The following is a 25370-nucleotide window of genomic DNA, read 5'->3' as shown; positions in this document are numbered from 1 at the left end:
ACAGACCCAAGATCATGATGCCTAGGCTTTAAAAACCTTAGCAGACTGCCCCTCGGGCCTTTTTCCTGTCAGCTGTGGGAAAGATGGCAAACATGACATAATTTCACTTAAATCATTTCATTCTTTATTTCTGGCCTCTGGAGAAGGCTGAGCTATTGACTTTTTCACTTTGGCTGAGCGGTTGACTAAAAATATTTTTTGTTGTATTTTGTCCTTCATTTCCAAGTAACTGCTAGGTTCAAAAGGACACTTAAAATAAAATTATAAACTATTTAGGAAAAGAGCAAAAGGGGAGCCTGGCTGGCTCAGTCAGCAGAGCATGTGACTCTTGATCTCAGGGTCATGAGTTCAAGTCTCATGTTGGGCATGGAGCCTTTTTTTTTTTTTTTTTTAAGATTTTATTTATTTGACAGACAGAGAACACAAGTAGGCAGAGAGGCAGGCAGAGAGAGGAGGAAGCAGGCTCCCCGCTGAGCAGAGCCCGATGCAGGGCTCCATCCCACGACCCTGGGATCATGACCTGAGCTGAAGGCAGAGGCTTTAACCCATTGAGCCACCCAGGCGCCCCTATTTTTTTTTTTAAGATTTTATTTTTTTATTTGAGAGAAAGTGCATGAACAGCAAGAAAGGACAGAGGGAGACATAGGCCACCTGCTGAACAGGGAGCCTGACATGGGGTTTGATCCCAGGACCCTGGGATCATGACCTGAGCTGGAAGCAGATGCTTAACCAACTGAGCCACCCAGCCCCCCCCCCACCTCCATGGAGATTACGTAAAAAAAAAAAATGTAAAACAAACAAACAAAAATAGAAAAAAGCAAGAATGAGAAAACATTAAAACTATGAGACATGAACAGATAACCAGGGAAAAGTGAATAGACTTATTTTAGGGCATATATTAGAAAATAAGTAAGATTATAAATAAATAAAACATCTAACCATTCAATTCAAGAATACAGAAAAAGAATAAAATAATCCATAGAGAGGAATTTAAAAATTTAAAAGCTGAAATTGTATATATTAAAAAAACAGAAGAAGTGATATAATCCATAAAACCAGTAAAACTTTTCTGGGAGGGAGAATAGAGGGCTAGTTATTTTTGTCAAATCGGGATCCGGAGAAAAACAAAACACATCTTGAAATTATACATAACTGCAGATATAAAAGCCATTAATTTTATGAGAATACCATGTAAAAATTTATATTAATAATATATAAAACCTAAGTGGCTAATTTTCTAGAAACATGTATATTATCAAAATTGAGTCAAGGAGATAGAAAACTGAACAGGTAAATACCCAAAGAAACCCCTCTGAAATAGCTCCTTTGAGACGAGTTGTTTTTGAGTGGTTTCTGCTATACTTTTAGTGATCATGTGAATCATATTTTATTTTAATATGATAGAAAAACATGTAAACTTGTGGAAAAACATTCTGATTTGTTACTAAAACCATGTAATGTTTATTAATAAGAATTGTCATTATAGACTTTAAGTATAGTGAGCATTGGGATTTTTTTTTATGATTTTATCTACTTATTTGAGAGAGAGAGAGACATGGGGCAAGTGGTGGGGAGCAGAGGGAAAAGGACACACAGACTCCCGCTGAGCACAGAGCCAGAGGCACGGCTCACTCCCAGGACCCCGAGATCATGACCTGAGCCAAAGTCAAAAGTCAGGCACCTAACTGACTGAGCTGCCTAGATGTCCCAGTATGCATGGTTTTTTAAGTCTATGTTCTAATATCAGAAGCCCTACAGTCAGTTAAATGACTAAGAGATGGGCTAAAGTCTCTATGAGGCCTCCTTGCTTCCAGTTCCCCTTTACTTCTGGGTAGAGCCATCTCGCGTGCCAATTAGAAGATATGAGGACGTACCAGGGTGACTATCATCGAGAGCCTGCTACTCTAAACTGTGGCCCCTAAACACGAAAGCCCAAAAATAACTACTCAGTCTTTCAGTCGCCTATTTGGGAATTTGTAAAGATCCCTCGGGGGAGAAGCATCCCCCTTCCGTGGATTTCCATCTTGTCCTTGACCTTAAATTAGAAATACCTCACAACCCCCACTTCACCCAGTTCTGGTTTGCTCGGTGAGAAGCTTGCTCAGTAGTTACCTAATGTGTCATTTGGGGAAAGGGAAGGGGAAGTCTTCACACAGGGCACTTTAAGAACATACACTGGTGACTCAAAGCAGCAGAAAATGCAACAAAGGGCAATCAAGGATTTATAAACAGGACACAGTCCACAGGAATTTGAACTGACTGGTGAAAAATATTTGGTGTTTAGTGATGGAATATAAAAAGCAAACACTAACAAACAAAAAACACTGTTTTTTTTTTTAAGTTGGCCCCGCAGGCTGCCAAGGACTTGATGATTTGCACCTGGTTTGTGAGGCACTAATATAAACACCATTTCTCATGAAGCTCAAGGTACAGACATAATCTTCAATCCTTCGTTGACCTTGAATGTGACGTACTCCCTGAGCTCATGAATGGCACAAGGTTGACTCTCACAGAAAAGTGAAATCTAGTGGATGACACCTGTTTATGGTTGTGAATAAATACAACTTTTAAGAATACAAAACTTCTTTCTTTTGATTAAAACTAATGATCTCGGGGGTGGGGGGAGGGAAGGTAATCATTATAAACCAGCCTCACTATGAACACAGACACAAGAAAATGGTAGTAACCAAAGCAGCAGGTTGTTACAAGGCAGAGGCTTAACTGACTGAGCCACCCAGGCACACCCTAAAACTAAAATTTAAACACAAAAATTTAATAAAGAAGTAAATCTAACAAGAAATGCATGAGGCTGGCCAGTCAGTTGGGTGGCCAGTCAGTTAAAGCGTCTGCCTTTGGCTCAGGTCATGATCTCAGTGTCCTGGGATTGAGCCCCACATACCACTCCCTGCTCAGATGGGAATCTGCTTCTCCCTCTGTCCTTCCCCCTGCTTTCTCTCTCTCTCTCAAATAATAAATAAAGTCTTAAAAAAATGTATAAGACCTATGTGAAGGAAATTATAAAGTTTTACTGAAGGTCATAAAAATAAAAATTTTAAAAATAGATACATATGTTCTTAGATAAGAAGTCTCAATATTGTGGGGTGCCTGGGTGGCTCAGTTGGTTGGGCAGCTACCTTCGGCTCAGGTTATGATTGCGGGGTCCTGGGATGGAGCCCCACATCCGGATCCTTGCTCAGCAGAGATCCTGCTTCCCTCTCTTTTTCTGCCTGCCATTCTGCTTACTTGTGTTCTGTATCTGTCTGTCAAATAAATAAATAAAATCTTTTTTAAAAAAGGAAGAAGAAGAAGTCTCAATATTGTAAAGTTGTAACATTTCAGTTTAGTTTGTAAATTTAGTGCAATCAATAAGACAAGTTCACAAGAAAGAGAAATGCTTGGAGTGCCTGGCTGGCTCAGTCCGTAGAGCATGTGACACTTGATCTCAGTGTTGTGAGTTCAAGCCCCATTTTGGGCGTGGAGCCTACTTTAAAAAAAAATGCTTAAATACAGCCAAAAGTTTTTGAAAATAAATTCCATCATATTGGAAGATTGACCAACCTGATACCAAAGTAGAAGAATACAGTGTTTTAAAAAATAAAATATTAAGAGAAAAATAGATAAAAGATAACTGGGATTGCAAACAAGACATATTCCCATTTAAGCAAAAATTTAAATTCCAGTATACATGTCTTTTTACATCAGTTGGTAGAGAATAGTCTATTAAATACATGGTCCTGGGGCCCCTGGGTGGCTCAGTCAGTTAAGTGTCTGCCTTTGGCTCAGGTTATGATCCCAGGGTCCTGGGATCGAGACCCACACTTCTCTCTCTCCTTCTGCCCCTCCACCCTGCTGCTGCTTGGGCTCTCTCTGTCAAACAAATAAACTCTTTTTAAAAAAATGTAATAGATCTTTAAATAAATGACCCCTTAACAATGTTGAAGACCAACAATAGACTGAAATAGAATATTTGTGATGTGTATAATATATAAAGGATTATACCCAGAATAAAGCACCACTACAAGCCACTGAAGAAATGGAAAGACTGTGAATAGGTAATTCACAAATTAATAAATATACTTAGGGTAACGCATACTATGCTGTGTCCCAATCCTGAAGGATGTATCTCCCCAGCTGCTGGGGTGTTGCTGGCTGCCTGCCCTCAGCGTTCAGCCCTCCCTGGGAATGCTTCTTGCTGGAAGGGTCACTTCACCCAAAGGCTATGTATCTTCCCAGGGCAGCCCTCATCCAATGACTGGGGGAAGCAGGGGTTATAAGGGCTTGGCCACCATGCTCTAACTCAGGACAGCTCACAAGGGTCAGCCTAGCTTCAGAGATCACCAAGACGTCAGCTGAGGCCTTAGCCAAGCATCCCAACTTTCCCTCTGCCTAATCCTGCTTCCTTCCCTTCCCCCTCCCCCATGGGTGTCAATCAAAAGAGAGCACTCCTTCATAAACGCAGGCACCCACTTCTCCACCTCAGCATCTGCTTTGCAGGACCTGACCTACAGCAGTCAGTAAACATGAAGGGATGCCTTGCCCCAGTTCTCATTAGGAAATGCAAAGTAAAAAAACAAAAACAAAAACTAAAGGTCCTATTTTGCTCATTAGATAGGCAACATTTTCAAGGAAAATGGTAGTATCCAGGGCTGGTGAGGGTGTGGGACAAAGAGCATTTCATGAACTGTCAGAGCTGTCATGAAACTGGTAAGTCGTTTTTGGAAAGCAATTTGCCAAAATCTGTCAATTTCACCTGTAAGTACAAATCTTAGATAAATGCTAGTACAATCATATACATACATACATATATATATACATATATATATCAGTACATTGAAACTCTTTAAAAAAGGTTTATTCTTCATTTGAGAGCGTGAGAGGGAGGGGGAAGGGCAGCAGGAGAGGGAGAGAGAGAATCTCAAGCAGACTCCCCACTGAGCACATAACCCCACACGGGGCTCAAGCTCAGGATCCTGAGACCATGACCTGAGACAAAATCCAAGAGTCAGACACAATCAAACCGAGACACCCAGGCGTCCCTGAAATATTCTTTTAAGATTATATTTTTTAAAGTAATCTCTACACCCAATGCGGGGCTCGAACTCACAACTCTGAGATCAGGAGCCACACGCTCCACCGGCCGAGTCAGCCAGGCACCCCTTGAAACATTTTTAATTAATGAAAAACTGCAAACAGTAGTACATGTACTGTTTTGTAATCTGCTCAGCATTCCTTCTTTTGGAAAAGCGCCACTTTCCCTCTCACTTAGGGGGCCAGTGGTGCTGGTCTTTATGATGGTTCATTTTACGTCCACCTGACTGGGTTAAGGGATGCCCAGATAGCTGTTTATTTCTAAGAGAGACTGTACGGGTATTTCTGGAAGGGATTAGCATTTGAATCAGCAGACTGAGTAAAGAAACAACCCCTTCCCCCACCCCACACCAGTGTGGGTGGACGTCATCCAATCCTTTGTGGTCCTGAGTAGAACAAAAAGGCAGAGGAAGAGCGGATCTGCTCTCTGCTTGAGCTGGACCACCATGCTTGGACATCAGTGTTTCTGGTTCTCAGGTCTCTGGCCTGTGCTGGGACCTGATACCACTGGCCCCCTGGTTCTCAGATCTTCAGGTTTAGACTAGAACAAACCACCAGCTTTTCTGGGCCAGTCATGAGGCTCCTCTGCCTCTGTAATCTTGTGAGCCAATCCCTCATAATCAACTTCTTTCTCTATATCTGTATCGGTATCAGTATCTATCTATTTAAATCTCCTATTGGTCTGTTTCCCTGGAGAACTCTGATTGATACAAGTTCCTTCCTCTATCTGGGCACTACGGCCAAGGGCTGGCTAAAAAAACAGCATTTGGCCAACCACTTGGACCCAGTGACAGACCCAGAGGTGTACTGACTCCATCAGGGCCAATCTGAGACCGGCTCTTGAACTGATGGAAGGACACTGGCATAAAGAAGGTATCTAGGCAGAGTAGTTGTTAAACTATGGGCTGTCAGGGGCCCTCTCCTCTGGCACATGGCAGGATGAAACCAACCAACACACACACACACACACACACACACACTCACACAGGCTCGTCAAGAGATGGGAACATTGATGTCTGAAACAATCGTTCCGTTTCTAGTTCCAGCTATGCCCAAATCTTCTATTTCAATAAACCAGTAATTTCCCTAACTTTGCTAAAACAAATTAAAAATAGGTTGGTAAATCTTTCAACCAAAAGAGTATTTACATAACTTGTTGAGCAGTAGGGGACATGTTAAGCAAGTGACAGTGCCGGGTAGAGCGCGAGACCCTTCATCTCAGGGCTGTGAGCTCACACAGGGTGTCAGTCATAGAGTATACTAAAGTAATAATAATAAAAAAATAAGGGACAGTACCTTCATACCAAGAGTTGGCACACTTGGGGTACCTGGGTGACTCCTCAGTTGGTTAAGTGTCTGACTTCCACACGGGGCCTGATCTCAAGGTCTTGGGATTGAGCCCCGAGCCCAGCCCTGTGACCAGCTCTGTGCTCAGTGGGAGTCTGCTTGTCCTTCTCCCTCAAATTCTGTCCTCTCCCCCATCCCCAACCCTCGCTCATGCACTCTCTCAAATAAATACAATCTTAAAAAAGGGGAAAAAAGGAGTTGGCAAACTTTTTTCAGCCAGGTAGTAATTTTTCTGTTTTAGGCTTTGCAGTTCATACGGTCTGCATCACAATTCTTCAACTCTACTGTGGTAGATAGCCAGAATTGGCCTTCAGGAAAACGCTGGCCAAGCCCTACTATACCGTGGAACCACGCAGTAGTTGAAAAGTCCCGTCCTTCTGTAGATACTCAAGTAGTAGGATAATATTTTGGGATATAACCGCATGGCTTGCGTTCCCGGTAATTCCTTCTAAACTTTCCGCGTGAAACACTTGTCACCTGTAGGCATTCTGAATATTCTTCCTTTGGGTACCTGCCTGGCTTGCTCCCTGCCTCCTCAGATTGCTTCTCAAATTTTCCCCTGGCACGCTTTCTCAAATCATGAGCCTTCTCCAACCCTGCCTTTCCATTTCCCCTGCTTTATGCTGCTCCTCGTTATTTCCCCATTTAACATGCTCTGCATTTCCCTACTCGGCAAGCTCCAGGAGGACGAGTATGTTAATCCATGTTATTCTCTATTCCAGCATTTGTAACAGGCTCTGGCACATAGTAGTTGCTCAGTAAATAGTCGTTAAATAAAAAGTAATAATGGTTCTATCTATCTAGTACTTCCTACATGCTGGGCACTGTAAAAAGCACTTTGTGTTTATTTATTTGATTTATATTAAAGCACTTCCTATAAATACACATTTAATTCATATTAATTATATATTACTATACAATATGTTAATCTGTGGTTCAATTTGTATTAAGCTTCACAACAACCATTTGCAGCCGGTCCCACTACTATTGTCTATTTGATGGGTATCTGGACGGTGACAATGCGGGTACCTAGCTGCCCCAGAGAAAGGCCAAAAAGCAACACATGCAAAGTTAAAATCCTTGGCTTTTCCTTCCAAAATAGTTCCTCAAAACCCACAGTGAAGGTAAATGTGTTGAAAGCCAAGGCTTTTGGCTTTTGCAAGAGCTGAACTTTTAAAAAATTTTTTTAAAAATGTAAGCAGTGGGGCGCCTGGGTGGCTCAGTGGGTTAAGCCGCTGCCTTCGGCTCAGGTCATGATCCCAGGGTTCTGGGATCGAGTCCCGCATCGGGCTCTCCACTGAGCGGAGAGCCCTGCTTTCCTCTCTCTCTCTCTCTCTCTCTCTCTCTGCCTGCCTCTCTGCCTACTTGTGATCTCTCTCTGTCAGGTAAATGGATAAAATCTTAAAAAAAAAAATGTAAGCAGATTTTTTTGTATCCCAAAGCCAAGTATCCAAAGGATTTGAGAGTAAAGTTTATCCTTAAATAATAGTTTGGGATGAACGTACGCCTTTTAGAAGGAGATGGGAAAAAACACTCGTGGTTTTGGGGTGCCTGACAGCTTCGTTGGTGTAGCATGCTGCTCTTGATCTCAGAGTTGTAAGTTCGAGCCCCATGTTGGGTGTAAAAATTACCTTAAAAAAAAAAATCACTCTCGGTGTAGCTGGGAGATCTTCTCAGAGTAAGAGGACAGCAGAATGGACCCCTGGTGTGCATCTGGAGGCAATCCAGAAGAGACCTGGATTATCTGGTCAGTCCCAAGAGGCTGAAAGCTGCATCTCCAAGAACTAGGGCAAATCAGGACACGGAGTAGCGCAACTGACTGAGGTTCCAGGCAGAAGGGCCAGGGCAGCCCAAAGCCCCTGGCATCCTCTTAAGGGGGCAGAGGTGACTGAGGTGGGGGGAAGGGCAGACCCAAAGGGAACTGGAATCTGGCTGAGAAGAAGTTTCCAGAGCATGAGGCCTGAGTAGAAGAGACCGCGGTGTGAAGGAGGTCATCTTCACATCTCCACAATCTTCAGTGGTCTTCACCCCTAAGGCATAGCACAGAAGCCACCTGCCCCCATCCTACTTACTCCTAGGAAGAGGGAAAATCTACCTTCACAGAGTATTTACCTAATAGAGGATGTAATCTAAAAGATAGGCGATCAAGTTCTCTGGTTTTCACCTAAGAACTGAGCTAGGAGCGACATGAAGTGAAAGATGGATTAAGAAAAGGACAATTTGTGTGCATGAGGTGCGTGACCATGAGACCAGTCCCTCTTTCTCCAGTGTGGAAAGATCTCCAAGGCATAGCGTTAAGTGGAAAGGAAGCAAGCCGTAAAACAATGTAAAGTGCATTTCCATTTCTGCAAATGAAAGCAGAGAGGAAGTGGAGTGGATGGGGGAACTTTCCCTTTTTAGTCCATGGCTGCCTTCTGGTTTGAACTTTTGGCATCTAGCTGCCTTTTGCACAAATGCAACAATGAAATTTAAAAATGCTGTGATGATGCTGCGTAGACTTCTTTTAAACTCAAGCGCCATCATTTCAGGACCACCTTCCTTCCCTTCCCTCCTCCACCCCCACAGGCTGATGGAGTGGTCCTCCAGCTCCTCCACACTCTTGCCTCAGCACATATACCATAGATTATTGAAAAGGATTGGCTCATGGCTTTATCTTCTCCACTCAACTCTGGGTTCCTCAAGGGCAAGGAACGTATCTTATTCATTTGGGGCCCAGAATCTTCTAGGATTTCCATACGTACGGGATGAATGAGTGAGGAAAAAAATGGTAATAAACCTACTTCTGACTTCAGATTAGTTCCTGAGTTCTATTTTGTCACGTTTTAAAATATCACTATTATGACCTACTTAAAATGTGAGTATGAAAGCTTAAACAGAAAAAGCCCAAATTAATAAAAGCAAAGCAGAGTTCCTCATTGCAAGTGAGCTTTCTGACAACTCTCTGAAGATTTAAGATGCCTTATTTAAGATGAAAGCACCAACAAACGGTATGAGTATTATAAATGATCAACAGTCTCCTATCTTTAAAATTCAGGCCTAGAATTTTATGTAACGATGATTTCATCTATAGCTTCCTTTCAGTATAACATTTGGATGTTAGCAGGCACTAAAAATACATAGGGGAAATTCAAAGGAGCTCCTCTGAATCCAAGCAACAGGATGGAACCCAACTCCCCTCCTTTCAAGACTTTAGGAGACCCGAGAATGTAACTAAGACAGGTCTCTATAAGGTGACAGACACCAAATTATTAAGACTGAAAGGAACTAGAACTTGACATACTAAGCACCCAAACTCAAAACTGAAAAAACTCACACATAGAATTCTGAGGTCTCCGTACAGGTGAGAGAGAAAGGTCAGTGGATTTGCAGACTTCTAGATTGTTCTCTGGGGTCAAAATGGGGTGTGGAAATGGGGGTCCCCAGGTTTGGGAGAAAGGGTGTAAAGAACACAGTCATGTTCGAGGGATACCATCGTAGGACGCCCCCTCACTGCTCTGGGGCTGCTCCTGCTTATGCAGGAGGCAGAAACAGTCCATTTCAGGAACTGAGAACAGTGAAGGAGGAAGTGGAAATAGCCTGGGTAGGAATGGGCATCTTACCGGGACCCCTTGTTCCTCTTTCCCGCTTCAGTTCTTCCCCCTGGGTGGATGGACTGTATCTTTCCCATATACACATTGATTATTTCTCTAGGTTTTCCTTGGTGTAGCATTAATATGGAACATAGCGTGTTTCTGAATTAAAAATACCACCATTAAAGCAGACTTAGGGTAAGATTGTTCTTTACATGCCTTCTCATTAAGAAAAAACAGGTACTTAGGGGCGCCTGGGTGACTCAGTGGGTTCAAACCTCTGCCTTTGCCTCAGGTCGTGATCTCAGAGTCCTGGGATGGAGCCCCACATTGTGGGTCTCTGCTCAGCAGGGAACCTGCTTCCTCCCCCACTCCCCCCCCACCTCCTGCCTCTATGCCTACTTGTGATCTCTGTCAAATAAATAAATAAAATCTTAAAAAAAAAAAAAAGAAAAAGAAAAACAGGTACTTAAGTCAGAATGTCCCTTGATAGCAGGAATGTTAAAAACACAAATGAAATGTAGGAGTGACTGAGATCTCACGCGAGGCTCTTTTTTGGGCAGCGAGGATAAGTTTGTGCTTTCTGGGCTCCCATCCACCTTGAGACACTACCTTGTAGATGCATTTGCCCATTTTTTTCTCTATCTTTATTGTCAGGACTTCAGTCCAAGCCACCATTATTTCTTACTTAGTCTCCTATATAATTTCCTTTTTTCTCTCCCTATTTTAACATTCATGTTTCTTCAGTCTGTTCTCCTCATAGGAGCCCCTGAGATTTTTTACAAACAAATTATTAGCTTCCCGAGGGCGCCTATATGGTGTTTAGAATAAAATTCAGATTCTTGCCAGGGTCTCAATGACCTGACCCCTGCCTTCCTTGTCAACACAGGCTTCCTCTGGCTTCTAGAACAGAGGTCCTCACACAGATGGCCCCTCTATCCAGGCCACTTTTGGCCCCATTCTTTCCATGACTGATGCTTCTTATCTTGCAGGCTTATAGATCTCTTCCTTGGTGAGGTTTTCTCTGACACTCTACCTATTTTCTATTCCTGCTCTGGGTTTATTACCCTCAGAACTCTGGTCACAATCTGTGATTGTAGGATTATCCCTTTACTTCTGCTCTGTGTCCTCTCAAACCGTAAACTCTGTGAGGGAAGAAATCATGTGTAGAACTTAGCATACCATCTAGCACACAGTAGGTGCAATCAATAATTAGGAGTTACATAAATGCATTTTTCTGAAGTGTTAGTGGAAAAATAAATAACTGAGGAAAATCCCAACCACCTCAACAATAGTCAGTTTTAACTCATGCCACCACCATAAGGGATTGGGGCAAGTTCACAGACACCTTGCAAGGTTTTCTATCTCCCCACTCAGGGTCCTCATCAGCCTCCATGCATGTGGGGTCCCCTTGCTTCCTGCTTCTTGACATCGCGGACCTTTTTCTTAATCAGGAAAAGGGCTCAGACTAAAGTCTGATACCTCCAGTCTTTTCAGTCAGCCTTGGCTTCTGAAGGTCACACAGATTTGTATGGACATTCTTGATCAACAAAGAATAGACCTTTCTTCTTCCCAGAGCATTTGAAAGGCTCTCTTAAGTATTGGGCATTCTTGATTTTAGGAGTTCCACCCCTTCATTATATCAAACATATTAAAAGGAATTCATAACTCACATTTAATACAGTACTCTTGTTGTAAAATATTTTGGACAATATTTTTATAATTTTGCTCTCAGACTTTTTTGACTAACTAACATTTCATTTTTGGTTAGCTATATACTATCTTTTTAAATCAATCATTATGTATACTTGTAAAATAAATGGTAATTCACCAATACTTGTCAATGTAGTGACTTTTTGAATAAATGGAATAAATTTGACTGTCCTATGTCATGTTTTGTAGCCAGTTAATAAAATGTTTATTATTAATATTAATTTTACAGTTTTCTTTTGGATTCAGTTTTTTTTTAAGGTTTTATTTTTAAGTAATCTCTCCACCCAACATGGGGCTCAAACTCACAGCCCCAAGATCAAGCACTGGATACTCTACCGACTGAGCCAAGCAGGTGCCCCTGGATTCTCAAACTTATTCTAAAAAGAGAAAAGAAAAAAAAAAAGGGTAGGTCCTAAGCATTAAGAATATGATTCTCAATTGATGAGAAAAGCTTTATCTCTATCTTCCTCATATTTGTAGTTTTGCTTTTTTTTTTTTTTAGGGACTCTGTGAGCTTCTCTTCCTCTTACATATTGGAAAATGGCCCATTCCAGAACAAACCTAGTTCAACACTGCCAAAATTATACTGTAACTATAATAAATAGCAAAGAATAACTTAAAAGGGTGTTCTGTTATAGGAATGGGCCATTATGTTAAATGCTTTTACTGTGTTATTTATTTAACCAGGGAAGATGGTTGCATGTAAAAAAAAATTACTATAAACATAACACAAATAAAGTTTAGAACATTTAGAAAATGCAGAAATATATTTTTAAAATCATTCTTCATCCAACACCTCACCCCTCATACATTACTCTTAACAGTATGATGTCTTTTCTTTTGGTCTTTTACAAGTATATACACACACGTACACACATTTTATGATGTCAAAACCATACTTACATACAATTTTGTATCTCATTTTTTTCACTTATATTAGTATCCCATTACTTTAGGTCATTATATTCTCTGAAAACACAAGTTTTATTGGTTGCATTACAGTCTGCTATTTGGATCTACTGTAATTCATGAAAATTGCTCTCACAATGTTGGATATTTCTATTATAAAGGTGTGAGTAATAAAAATATAATGCCATCAGAGATTGCCCTGTCCTCCACAGAGGTTCCAAAGCCAGAGAGGCTTGGGGAGGGAAAGAGAAAGCGAGGCAGGCTGGGGTCCTGGTCACTCCCTATGTTGGCTCCTCTATGTCCAGTCTTCTCCCTACCCAGTCTCTCTAAGTCAGGCCAATGGAAGAGCTGCCAAGTAAGTGGTAGATTCCTGGAATTACCACCACTGTCCTGGAAGTCCCGGCCAGCTGGAGAAGCCAGAAGAATCCCTATCAATATTTCAGTCGGGTGGACAGCCCTACCAGCTGATGCCAAAACACAGCGAGCCCTGGAGGGGTTTGGACAGCACAGCTAGACCCTCGGGACTCCCAGATGGCAAGCTGGGCTGCCTCTTGTCAACCCTCCCACTAAAGAAGAAGTAATTCGTATGTCGCAATTGAATTCTTGGATCCCATTTCTTACAGTTTGTTTGGGTTCAACTCTATGGATTTTAATAATGGTCTTCCAAAATAATACCATTTTGGCTGGCAAGGCTCTGGATGATACTACATTAGATGAAAGGGAATGGTCCCACATTTTGCCTTGATTTCCTTATGCAGCAAGGAAAGGCATAAAAGCTTCCAAACAGCATTACTGAATGACTCAATGAAGAATTCTAATTGGAATTATTCACCAAAGGAAGGTTGTTTTTCTGTTTTTGTTTTGTTTTGTTTTTTTTAGTGAAAAGGGTAATAAAATATAAAAACAGAGCATCTCCTTATTTCAATTTTCATTTTTGGTAGTGTATACGTTAGTCAACATCACAATTTCGCCATACTTTTCGAGGTTAGTAAATAGAACTGGTTAGAGACAGAAAACAAAGAGACAGGGTAAGAGACAGAAAAGAGACAGAAAAACAAAGACAACAGTAACAACAAGCAGAGACAAGTGAGCATCTGCCTTTCGATTTCCTGACATTTCCTTCCTTCTTTGCAGTGAATTTGGCTGCTAGAGCATTTCTTGCAACTGTGATGAACTTGGCACTTGGATGAACAGCCCAAGAGGCCAAATGCAAACAAATGAGAGCAGATCCCCCCTGACCAACATAACCACATACATCCTGAGATCAAATTTCTTAGCTCTTCTTTCTCTAGCCACGCGTCTGGTCAAGACCCTCAAGACATGCTGGTGGTTGGGGTGCTACAACTCTGCCTGAACAGACACAAGCTTCCTGAATGTGGCGCTGAACGAAGGTCATATGCATTGTTTCATTATTGCACAAACTCCGAGGAAAAGAACGATCAAATTGTTAAGTTGCAAAATCCATGTAGTATGTAACCTTCAACCTTATTTCTTTTTTAAAGATTTTATTTATTTGACACAGAGAGAAATCACAAGTAGGCAGAGAGGCAGGCGGAGAGAGAGGGGGAAACAGGCTCCCTGCTGAGCAGAGAGGCCTATGTGAGGCCCAATCTCAGGACCCCGAGATCATGACCTGAGCCAAATGCAGAGGCTTAACCCACTGAGCCACCCAGGTGCCCAAACGTGAACCTTATTTTTAAAATTAATTAATTTAAAAATATTTATTTATTTATTGTAGAGACAGAGATAGTGTGTGTACGTGGGGGAAAGAGCAGAGGGAGAGTCTTCAGGCAGATGCTGCGCTGAGCACGGAGCCCACCCTGGGGATCAAACTCATGATCTATGACATCATGACGGGAGCAAAAGCCAAGTCTGACACTTACCCAATAGAGCCATCCAGGTGTCCCTAACCTTCAACTTTAAATATTAGGCCTCCCCTAGCCTAATCTTCTAATAAACTTTTCTGAATGGAACTTGGTACAAACATTTACTGGGCATGAAAACTTTCTGTGTAATTTTGCAGTTAGAGATGACAATTTCCTTACCATTTGTTCACCAAAACTTTGCTGTAGGTGCTACCAGAAAGGGAGTAGGTTAGGTTCATCTGGAGAATACAGAGTGACTTCCACATGGACCCTGCCTTCAAGAGTTTATTATTTGCCAACAAATTAGGAAATCTCTTAAATCTAGATCTTAGTTGTCTGATGTATATCATTTGAGAACTGGATTAGGTATTTTCTGTGGTCGCTTCTGTGACTCCAGAATTTCCGCATCACACACCCCCTCTGCAAAGGACAAAGTTAATGCAAAAGGTCATTGGCAAAATCATTTAATGACCTATTCACGAATGGCATTTACTATAGTGCCATTCAAATCAAGTTAAATCGCCCCAAATTCTATCCCTTAACAATACTGTATCATACATATACTTGAAAGTTACTAAGAGAGCAGATCTTAAATGTTTCATCACATACGTGGCACAAACACTAAGCAATTAGGTGTGATGGAGAGGTTAACTAAGCTTATTGTCCTAATCATCTCACCATATATACAGGGCAAAACATCAGGCTGTACTTCTTAAACCTATGCAATGTGATATGTCAGTTGCAACTCAATGAAGCTGGAAAAAAATTCTGTCCTTTAACAGATACTTCTCTGCTCATTACTATCCAACAATAGCACATAGATGTTCATCTCCATGTCTATGCTCCTGACAGGCCTGGATAGGGATGACCTCCTGTGCACAAACCCTTATCTTCCTGCTCTCCTACGTCTGACCGTCCCCACAGGTGTCCATCTCCCCTTCCTATAGGTTCCTTCAACACGTTGTCATCACTAAATCCAGTTTTTCAGTGTTCACAGCACGCCCACTGTCTTGCATTAATGATTACATTAATGATACACAATTAAGTACAATGAAACGCTTACAAAGCAAATCAAGTGTTATGGAAGCACTGAGGTGAACAGATTGATTTTGACCAGGAGGACCATGAAAGCACTAGAGAAGAGATAATATTTGAGCACAGCTGTTTCCAAGGCCAGGACCTGGTAAAGGGGTTTATGTGGAGTAATAGTGAGAAGCAGTAATCAGTGATGATTTTAAGCTTTCAAACCTGGATCAATGAAAATTTGTTAAACAAATGATCTTCTAGCTGGGGTAACTGAGTGATAGGAATGCCATTTCCAATAGAATATAAAGAGACAACTTGGTTTTAGACACTTTTTTTTTTTTTTTTTTTTTTTTTTTTTAGGATTTTGAGAGCACACACACAAGCAGGGGGAAAGGCAGGCAGAGAGGGAGAAGCAGGCTCCCCTCAGAGCAGGGAGCCCGCTGCAGGGCTAGATCCCAGGACCCAGGGATCATGATCAGAGCCAAAGGCAGGCATTCAACACACTGAGTCAACCAGATGTCTCCATTTTAGACATTTAAAAAAAATGCATTTAAGTTTTGGACACTTTTAAAAGGTGCCTATGGACAACTGATGTAGAGATATTCACCCAGGCACTTAATTCCCGGAGGTCAGTGGAGATTACATGGGTTATCTGCAAGTACTCTACATTTTATGAGATTTGAGCATTTTAAGGGACGAGGGTCTGTCCCCCTTTGTCTCCTTGACAGAACCAAGCACGTCACCAAGCACACAGTGGGCCTCCACTATATTTGAGTCGAGTAATAATGACAATAGATAAAATGTTTGCCCAGTGGGCTGAGTCAGGGCAGGTTTGGGGACAGCACTGGGTTTAGACACACTTGTAACGGCAGCTTCCTGAGGTGGGTCATTTATTCCCAGCATTAAGGTGTACATGGATGAAGACGATGAACAGGCATCTGTGGAAGGTGAGTGGAATGGATAAATGGAAGAAATGTAAGGGACCTTGCCAAGGAGCTGAAGTAGAAGGTGCAGTTTGGGGCATGACTCTCCAGGCGAAACCACGGGCCATGAACCAGAAATCCAGGGTCTTGCCAGGTGGTGGGGGTAGGAAAGACAGGCAGTGTGGTGGGTGGGCGTCTCCCTTCTGCAGGACTCAGTGCAGAGGTCTGCAGTCCAGTGTATAAAAGGCCCGAAAGTTAAAGGCACAATAGGAGTGTAACTTCATGTCAGTGTCACTCTGGGAGGTGGCCAACGACGTGCCCAGGTCCTTTCCCTTGGTGCTAGGGAAGCCCCGGTCTCCACGCAGCATTTCGGACTCCTGGCAACGGTTAAGTGGCGGTTCCCTGAGCCTCATTCCTTCGCCCGACCCCCGCCTCTGGGGGCTCCTCTCTTCGGTTCTCCGCACTCTTCGGTCCTTCCCCCTCCCTTTCTCCCTGGGGAGCAAGGCGGGTTGCCCAGCCGGAGGCCTCCCGCTCTTCGCCGGCCTCTTGGGCGGGACCGGAGCGGCCGCCTGAAGTTCGCGGGCACACCGGGGGCGGCCGGACCGCCGCGGAGCCGCAGCCGGAGCCGGAGCCGGAGCCGGAGCCGGAGCCGGAGCCCGAGCCGGAGCCCGAGCCCGAGCGCTAGGCTGCAGCTTAACGGTCCCGCGGCCGCGCCCCGCCTGGCGGCGCCGCAGCTGCTACCCGCCCGCCCCCTGCGTCATGACGCCGGCGCCCAACGCGGAAGCCGCTCGCGGCGCGCCTGGTCCAGCCGCGGGCTGAGCGCGGAGCCGCGGCGGGCGCGGGATCCGGGCCGGGGCGCGAGCAGAGCGCAGCCTCCCTCGTCTGTCGGGCCGAGCGGGCAAAGCGGGCGGAGCGGGCACGGCGCGCCGGGGCCGCCGCCGGGGGGATGCGGCTGCCTCCCCCGGCCGGCGTGTAGAGAGGGCGGGTCCCCGGCCTCGGGAGCGCGGCGGTGGAGGGGACGGAGGCGGCGGCCATGGCGACCCCCGGCAACCTGGGGTCTTCCGTCTTGGCGAGCAAGACCAAGACCAAGAAGAAGCACTTCGTAGCGCAGAAAGTGAAGCTCTTTCGGGCCAGCGATCCGCTGCTCAGCGTCCTGATGTGGGGGGTAAACCACTCGGTAAGGGCTCAGGCTGCAGCGCGCAGTCCCTTTCCTCCTCCTCCTCCTCCTCCTCTTCCTCCTCGCTCCCCTCCTCCTTCTGCTGCAGCTGCTGCGGGGCGGGGAGCCGGAGCGGGGACCCGGCCCTCCGGCTGCTCGCTCTCCGGTGCTGTCCGCCCGCGGCGGCGCCTTGGTGCCCCCATCCCCGCGGCGCCCGCCCGCCTCTCCGGGTCCCCCGGGCGCCCCTTGAACCCCGTTTGGACCTAGGGCCGGGTGCAGGACGAGGGGTCCCATCTGCAGTTGAACCCTGCGGCGGGGACCAGTGTGGTCCCCCAGTCCGCGCGCTCGTCCGTCGGTCGTCCGGTTCTCGCAGCCGGGCGACTGGGAAGTTTGTGTGGGGCACGGCTCCGCCTGGGCTGTCATCCCAGGCGGGGGCTGCCGGGGTCTGAGTCTTGGACGTCGCTCCCTTTTGGCAGCGGGTGGCGGGGGCGGTGGGGTCCTCCGCTGGCTGGCAGGTGTACCTGTGCGAGGCTAGGAGCGTCTGGAGCCTCCCCGCGGGGGAAGAGGGGTGAGAATACTGGAGATCGGGAGATGTGGTCAGGGCTTTAGTGCTTCGGTCCTTTTTTTCCTTTAAAGGCGATATCATTGGATACAAGGAATCTTTTTGGCAAAGAAAAAGCTCATGTAAATATGGCACTGGTGTTTAGCATCTTCCTCGGCTCCTCTCCCGCATCACCCTGCCGCTGTGCGGGCTGAAGGGCTGCTTGGCGGGGAGTCTTCCTCCCCACACCTCCTCCCCCACCTTGGGGAGCCAGGCCGAAGTCACCGACTGCGGAAAGGCGGCCTGGGGAATGACAGCAGGAGGGGGTCTCCGCGGGCGCGGACAGAAAGCGGTCTCGAGTTGGCCGCACCCGTTTTGGGGGTTTGTTTAAAAGGCCGGAGGAGAACGCTCTGAAAGGTTAGCTTAACACACAGCCGGAGGTGGTGGGAAACGCGCCGCTGCGGACTCTGCGGACTGCGGTTTGAGGGTCTGAAATAGTCTCCTGCTGATCTTACTGCGAGAAACTCCTGCGGTTTTAATCTCCTTAGGATCAGGAAACACGATAGGAGCTGTTGGCTGAGCCATGAAAGTTTAAATGAGCCTGTGAATTTTGACCATGACCTTACCACTGCAGTCAGTTAGCATGTGAGGAAGAGTGTAAGCTTGCTTGCTGTACTTTGGATGTCTGTGTGCCCTTTTCAGCATAATAGAAATGACAGAAGACCATTCTCAGTTTAAGGAAGTTGTTTAAAATGGCTCAAAAGCATCATATTTGTATTTTCCTTTCTCAGGCTGAGCTGGGGAAAAGGTGAACTAGCATATCAGGATTGACTGTGCTTGCATGAAATGATTGTGTTTAAGAGTTGTTTAAGAAAATGAGTTGTGTTAAAGAAGATGAATGCCTAATCCACTGACGTTCTTTTTAACTTCCTGATAACTTCTTTAGCAATTAGGAACGTGAGCTTTTACAAGCGCCTATGTTAATGCCCCTAAACTCTCCGAAGTTTCATTGTAGTAAGTGAAATGGAATTTTCCCTCTATAATGAATCTACAATTTAGAGTTATGTCTAATTCTATTAAGCTTTAAAAATTATGTATGTTAGTTGCCGTTTCAAAAATATTAATATTGTTCTATATTTATTGGTGCTTTTATCTCCTTGAGAGTTCTGGTGTTTTGGTCAGGTGAGTTTGTGTGTGAGGGTTTAATGTAGTAAAGCATTAGTGCCAACAATATGCGGAAAAAGAGTGTGCTTTCTGGGGATTAGTCTCAATTCCAGTTTACTTTACAGAATCTTGTAATTGTGCATATTTTCTTTTAACCACTTATGTTGCACCTTATGTTTATGAATTGCTACATTTGTTTTAGAATTTCTTGCTAATTGGAATTTTCAAAACTACTTATGGCTTATAATGTATGGTTTGTAGATGGTACCTTTTATGTTATTTTCTTTTGCTTTCAAGAAAAGTTAGCAATTCTCAGTATAGTCATCCCAAGGAGTCAAGTTTCCTTAGTAAGATGTAGTAGGCAAATAGTACCAGTCCCTGTGCAAAAGATGACTAAAACTGCCCATATTTTCATCCAAATATCTTTATTTTGAGGGCTTCACTGACATAAGAATGTTCTGTTTCACAGCGTTCTTTTTCTAATTGTCTGTTTTCTTTATTTCTGGAAAAAAAGTGTGTATAACTATGAAATCTAAACACCAAGATGCCATGTGTTTCTGGTGGATTTCATTTTAGGTAACAAAGTTTAATACTAGATAAACATTTTTATATGAACTTGACCAAATATGACCAAAGTCTACAGTATAATATGAGAATAAACTACGTCAGCATTATTAAGAAGGAGCAAGCTTACTGTTGTGTATGTTAGGGACATTTGAGAAAGCTTAACAGAGAAAGAGCAGATCATTTAAATCAGGCTTTCTCCTGAGTTTTTAATGTGACCACAATTAATGGGAAAAGACTTCTTATGAATATAGCCATTTCATGCTTTTATAATTCATTTGAATTTGTCTTACGGATATTTAGCAACAACTGTACATTTGTAGCACTAAAGGAAAACTTCATATATATTTATCATGGAGGCATCTTATATGGGGATTGGGAACCTACATACTTCGGTAAAATGCTCAATGTACATGTGTTCTAATTTTTTCTCTAATTCTGCTGACCTTGGGCATGATAACTAACTAATTTTTGCATTGATGTTTGCATCTATGAAAGTAAGGTGATTGGACTCATGATTTCCAAGTATTTTTCTAACTTCGAGATTCAACCATTTTTATAGTCCACTGGGTTCATAGTATTATGTTAGGATCTGTAGACTAGCAGTAGTTAATGGTATAGAACAAAAGTGGCATTACTATTGTAATCTTGAAAATGCAGGTGCATTCAGGGAATTTTCAAGGCTGTGACTTGAAGAAATCTGTGGTGATTGTAAGAGAGGTGTGAACTAGGAGTTTGTTGGATTGATCCGAATTGGACTGCATTGCAGTCTATGAAGTTAAAGTCTATTTAATTGAAATGTAAAAACTGGCAATTAAGGTGGAAATTTCCAAGTCCATTGTGGTGGTAACTCTCAATGACAAGAATAAGCCTGACTTTGTGTGGTGAATTTGATATGTTACTGCTTTCTAACTTAAAACACCCATCAGTAAATGGATCCCAGCCAATTTTTATTTTAAGTATTTTAAGCAGGGAATATAATTGAATACATAAAGGAAAAAAGACGACTTAAGCAGGCAATTTTGTCTTGTTACATTTGGAATTAAACTAAAAATGATCAGGCAGTTAGCTCTCTAAAATTATATTTTAATAGTGTGTGGAGCATGTAGCATGAGAGAAGCCAAGACTTATTTTAAAGAGATATCCTAAAAGATTTTTATGGAGAGTGAAATGTGAGCCTTTTGGAAATGAGTATTTAAAGACTTAATTAAATATCTAAAGGAATTCATCTGTATAGAAAAAAAATTAAAGGATATAAAACTTGTCGAAAACAAATATAGCATTTAGAAGTAGTCAGTATAAATGTTAAATTCCTTTTGTGGAAAGCTGTAGAAATGTGAATGAGCTTAGCCAAAAACTTGTTAGGAGGGTTTTGGAGGTCTGTCCTGTGCAAGGACCAATTAGTAACCAAACCTAGAGAACAGGAATAGGGTTGGGTTCAGCGGTAATTGGAACCAGGTGCTTGGGTGCTTTCGGGACTTGTCTGTCCATTTTGGCTTTCTCCGTGCTCAAGGCTCACTGGTTTCCTCTACAGGGCAGGAAAATAATGGTTCCTGAATTTCACATTTTGTAATTTCTGCCCCCCGCCCCAAAAAAGGGACTTTCTGTCTCTGCTTCAGTTATAAAAATCCCATGGAGGGATTCTGACTGATCTGGCATCGCCCTGGGCTAGCAGTTAGGAAAAGGTGGAAGCTGCTCTTGCCTTTTGGAACAGTTCCCATAAGAGTGGAGGGGGGCTGGATAGACTGTATAAGGCTGCTATCTGTCCTAGTGGTAGAGCTGGGGTGTTTGTCTTGGTGTCTGGGTGCTGTGTTTTGTGTGTTTGGGCAAATATGCGGTTTTCTGGGTAGAGCATCGAAGCTTTTGTTTTATTCTCAACAAGTCCTGGGAGTTGAATTAGGTAAATACTATATTGGAGAACTAGTAACATCTTTTAGGTTTGTGGGTTTATATTTGGGCATTGAAAAAAATGAAAGAAGGAAACTAGGTTTAAAAACGAAACGAGTGACTGTGACATGTTGACTGAATGGGATATAATGAGGCAATTAAAATAGTAATTAGCTAGACATTAGATGAAGCTTATTGAATGGAACCCAAAAAACCATTCATTCAAGATCTAGTCTTGCACTATTTTTGTTTTTGTTTCTAAGTAGGCTCCAATGCCGGGCTTGAACTCACGATCCTGAGATCAAGACCTAAACCGAAATCAAGAGTTGGCTGATTATCCGACTCTTAGACACCCAGGCTCCTCAGTCTCACACTATTTTTATTTCTTCCCTTTACTTTAGAGCAAAGAAGAATGCCAAGCAGACACACAGCATTTATTACTAAGGAAACAGTTTTATGCCCCTTCACACTTAGGATTAGATCCTGAGAAAAGAATACATTTTCTTCTCCATTTCCCAAATACCTTAGGCTGGACTTGAGTGTTCAGAATGATGCCCGTGGCAAGGCAGCGATTTCTCTTTCTAAACCAGGATCGTCTGCTCTGCCTTTAGAAAGACTTTCAGCAAGAACTGTAATAAACAAAATCTACCTTAAGTTGAGTAGAAAATGCAGTCGAGCTGAGTAATTAATTCGACCAACATACCCTTTGAAATACAAATTTTGGAATTTAAGGGAATTAGTGCAATTTGGCAAAACGATTTGTGGTCAGACAGATTAGGTTCAAATCTGGCCTCCATCAGTTATGGACTTGTTGAACAGATGATTTATCCACTTGAGCCTCAATTTACTCATTCTGAAAATAGAGACGATGATGATTCTATCACAGGATTATTCTGGGTGTTAAGTAAGATAATGTATTTAAAGTCTAGAACTGTAATTAGCACATAATAGGGAGTTAGTAATTGATACCCCAAAATGTTCAAGTTCAGATGCAGTTAGGCTGTTAACATATTCATAAGCACCAGAGAAGTGCTTCTCAAAATTTAATATGCGTATGAATCACTTGAGAACACTTTAAGGAATGCAGATTCTGACTTAGCAGGTCCTGGGGTATGGGGGTGGGTCCCCGAGACTGCATTTATTGTGCTCGTAGGTGATGACATTGCTGGTTCTTGGGATGCATGTTGAGTAGCAAGGCCATAGGGCTAAAAATAAAGAGAAATACCCAGGATTTGTACCCTGACTGCATGCGATGACTCTCCTTGGGAGAATGGTGACTCCATGGTAGAGTTAGGAGAAGGAATTGTGTATTGAAAAAGGTTAAAAAAATTTTCTGGCTGGCTTAGTTGGATGGATATTCTAGGGACAGTGCCCACGGGGGTGGGGAGTGTTAGAAGGTGGAATTATAGCTCAGGAGCAAGGTTAAGGCTGAGATGGAGAATGGAGACTTGTCCATGCTGGGTTGCTAAAAACGGGGGTAAAGTAGGTCTCTGAGGAAAACAACTGGCTTTGAGGGAGGGATGGAGGAAAAAGAAACAGGAAACAAGACGGAACTCTGCAAGAAGGCCAGCAGATGAATGCTTCGGAGACCATGATGTTCAGGGATGTACTTTTCCTGACAGTGGCTGAGTGGTTTGTGTGCACGCACGCATGTGTGTGTGCAAGCTTAAAGAGTCAGAGAACAAATGAGTGGAAATAGAGACAGCATTTCTTTTGAGAAGGTTAGAAGTAGAAGGAAGGTAGAACATGCCATTTTATTTAGGGTTACCAAGGTATTTTCCTCACCTCCATCACTTTCCATTCTCATCTCTACCAACCTAACCAGATTTGTTACCTTTCTTGAAATGTTAAAAATACCTCCTAGCTTATTTCCCTGTATCTACTATGGCACGTACCCCCATGGCAGTCTAGTGAAGGCTGTGGTCCCCTTCCTAGAATAATGCTTTTGAATGAATAAATGAAAATACGTAAAGCTGCATGTTACCAAGTTCATGGATCCCCTGAATTCTGTCCATGGACCACTTGGGAGGTGTGGAACCTAATTGAGAACTCTTGAAAGAATAAGGTAGGAGTGGGTGTGGGGTGAGAAATGGGGGAGAGCGTGCAGCAGCCAGGAAGAATAATACGTAGCAGGAATGTGCACAGATGAAATTAATACCTGTTGAGCACACAGTGCTAGTAGGTGGTGGGATTCAGACCTGTACCCACAACCATTGAACTTGGCTGCCTGGGCCAGCCTCAGAGTTAGTCATTTCTGTGCTTTCCTTAGTCTATTCTTCCCCTTCTTTTCTTTAGTCTTAAAAGCTATACTTTGACAGACTGTAAGCTATTAATATGGAGTATTACCTATTAATATGTGTTTAAAACAGTTTTTCCTTTATAGGAGGAAAGTCATTTCATATATTCAAAGCATGTGAGAAGAAAATGCATATATTATATATTATGTATATTATAATATATGCATATTATAATAAATTTTTGTGTGTGTATTTGTACACACACACAAAACTTATTAAAGAAAAATGTAGGGATTTTGAAGACAGTAACCTGCCTAAAGATAAGCCTTTACATTCAAAGTAATTCTTTGAATACAGGTTTTCACCTGTCGGCCATGGTTAAGAGCTTGGATTTGGTGCCACACTGTTTGGTTGGCTTTGACAAAGTCATTTGGGCTCTCGCTCAGTTCCTTCTTTGTAAAAAGAGATAATAATAGTATCTAGTACAGAGATTTGCTGTATGGGTGAGATGAGTCTGTACTTGTAAGATACCTAAAGAGTTGCTGGCACATAATAAGTTGTTAATGAATGTTAGTAGTCATTAATACGTTTTAAAAAGTGTTTTAAATGAGAAAATGTGAGCAATTATTAGAGTGCATGTTAAATTAATGTTACATGAACATTGTTCATAGATACAAAGTCACTGCTGCAGTTGTATCCTTGAGCATCTTGGAGCTGCAAATTAATCCTTTTAGAATTATCTTTGTGCCCTTGCTTTAATTTCTCTATCTATTTTGTTATAATGGCCTTTCTTGTATCTTTAATGCTTCCACTACAGATCAGGTTGTTTGAGGTGTCAGAAATTTCATTCAGATTCATTAGTTGTACATTGTGTTAGCTCTTTCTTTCTTTCTTTCTTTCTTCCTTTCTTTCTTTTTAAACTAACTTCCTTCCTTCCTTCCTTCCGTGTCACTGTGCGAAACTCTTGGGATGCAAAATGAATATATTGTGGACCGTGCCCTCCAACTAACTGATCATGACTACAGGGGAGAGAGACATAGATGCAGACCTTATGTATAAATAATAGTGTGTCTAGGAATGCTGGGGTCAGACTATAAACAGGGAGGATGAAGGAGATGAAGGGGTTGGGATATCTGGGGGAAGGGCATTTTAGGTAGGAGGAACAGCTTGTGCAAAGGCCCAGAGCTAGTGGTGGCTCTTAGAAACTGCAAGGAAGCCTGTGTGGCTGGAGCAGTGTGAGAAAGAGAGGAAGTGATAGGAGATGGAGGCAGGGACTGGATCACGATTACTTGTGCCCAGGACTCTTGGAAGAAGAGTTCAAGAGGAGCTGACATTGAGAAGGCCTTGAAGATAGGGTAGAATTTCCCTTCTAGAGAAGGCA

General features: G+C 43.0%; 1 protein-coding gene and 1 non-coding gene across 2 annotated transcripts in view; both read left to right on the top strand.

The window, feature by feature from the left end:
• The first annotated feature begins 294 nt into the window (after nucleotides 1–294).
• TRNAK-CUU lies at nucleotides 295–367 on the top strand. The gene has a single exon. It is a non-coding gene; the product is annotated as a tRNA-Lys (tRNA).
• Nucleotides 368–17390: 17023 nt separating this feature from the next.
• Nucleotides 17391–25370, top strand: part of PIP4K2A (phosphatidylinositol-5-phosphate 4-kinase type 2 alpha) — a 171869-nt gene continuing 163889 nt past the window's right edge. The window contains exon 1 of the mRNA XM_044229441.1: nucleotides 17391–17617. Coding sequence (XP_044085376.1) covers nucleotides 17474–17617 — 144 coding nt within the window. The 5' untranslated portion in view covers nucleotides 17391–17473. The remainder of the gene's footprint in view (nucleotides 17618–25370) is intronic.

The sequence above is a fragment of the Neovison vison genome, chromosome 12 (genome assembly GCF_020171115.1).
Source record: "Neovison vison isolate M4711 chromosome 12, ASM_NN_V1, whole genome shotgun sequence".
NCBI classification, from domain to species: Eukaryota; Metazoa; Chordata; class Mammalia; order Carnivora; family Mustelidae; genus Neogale; species Neogale vison.
This window is presented reverse-complemented; position numbering and strand designations above follow the sequence as displayed.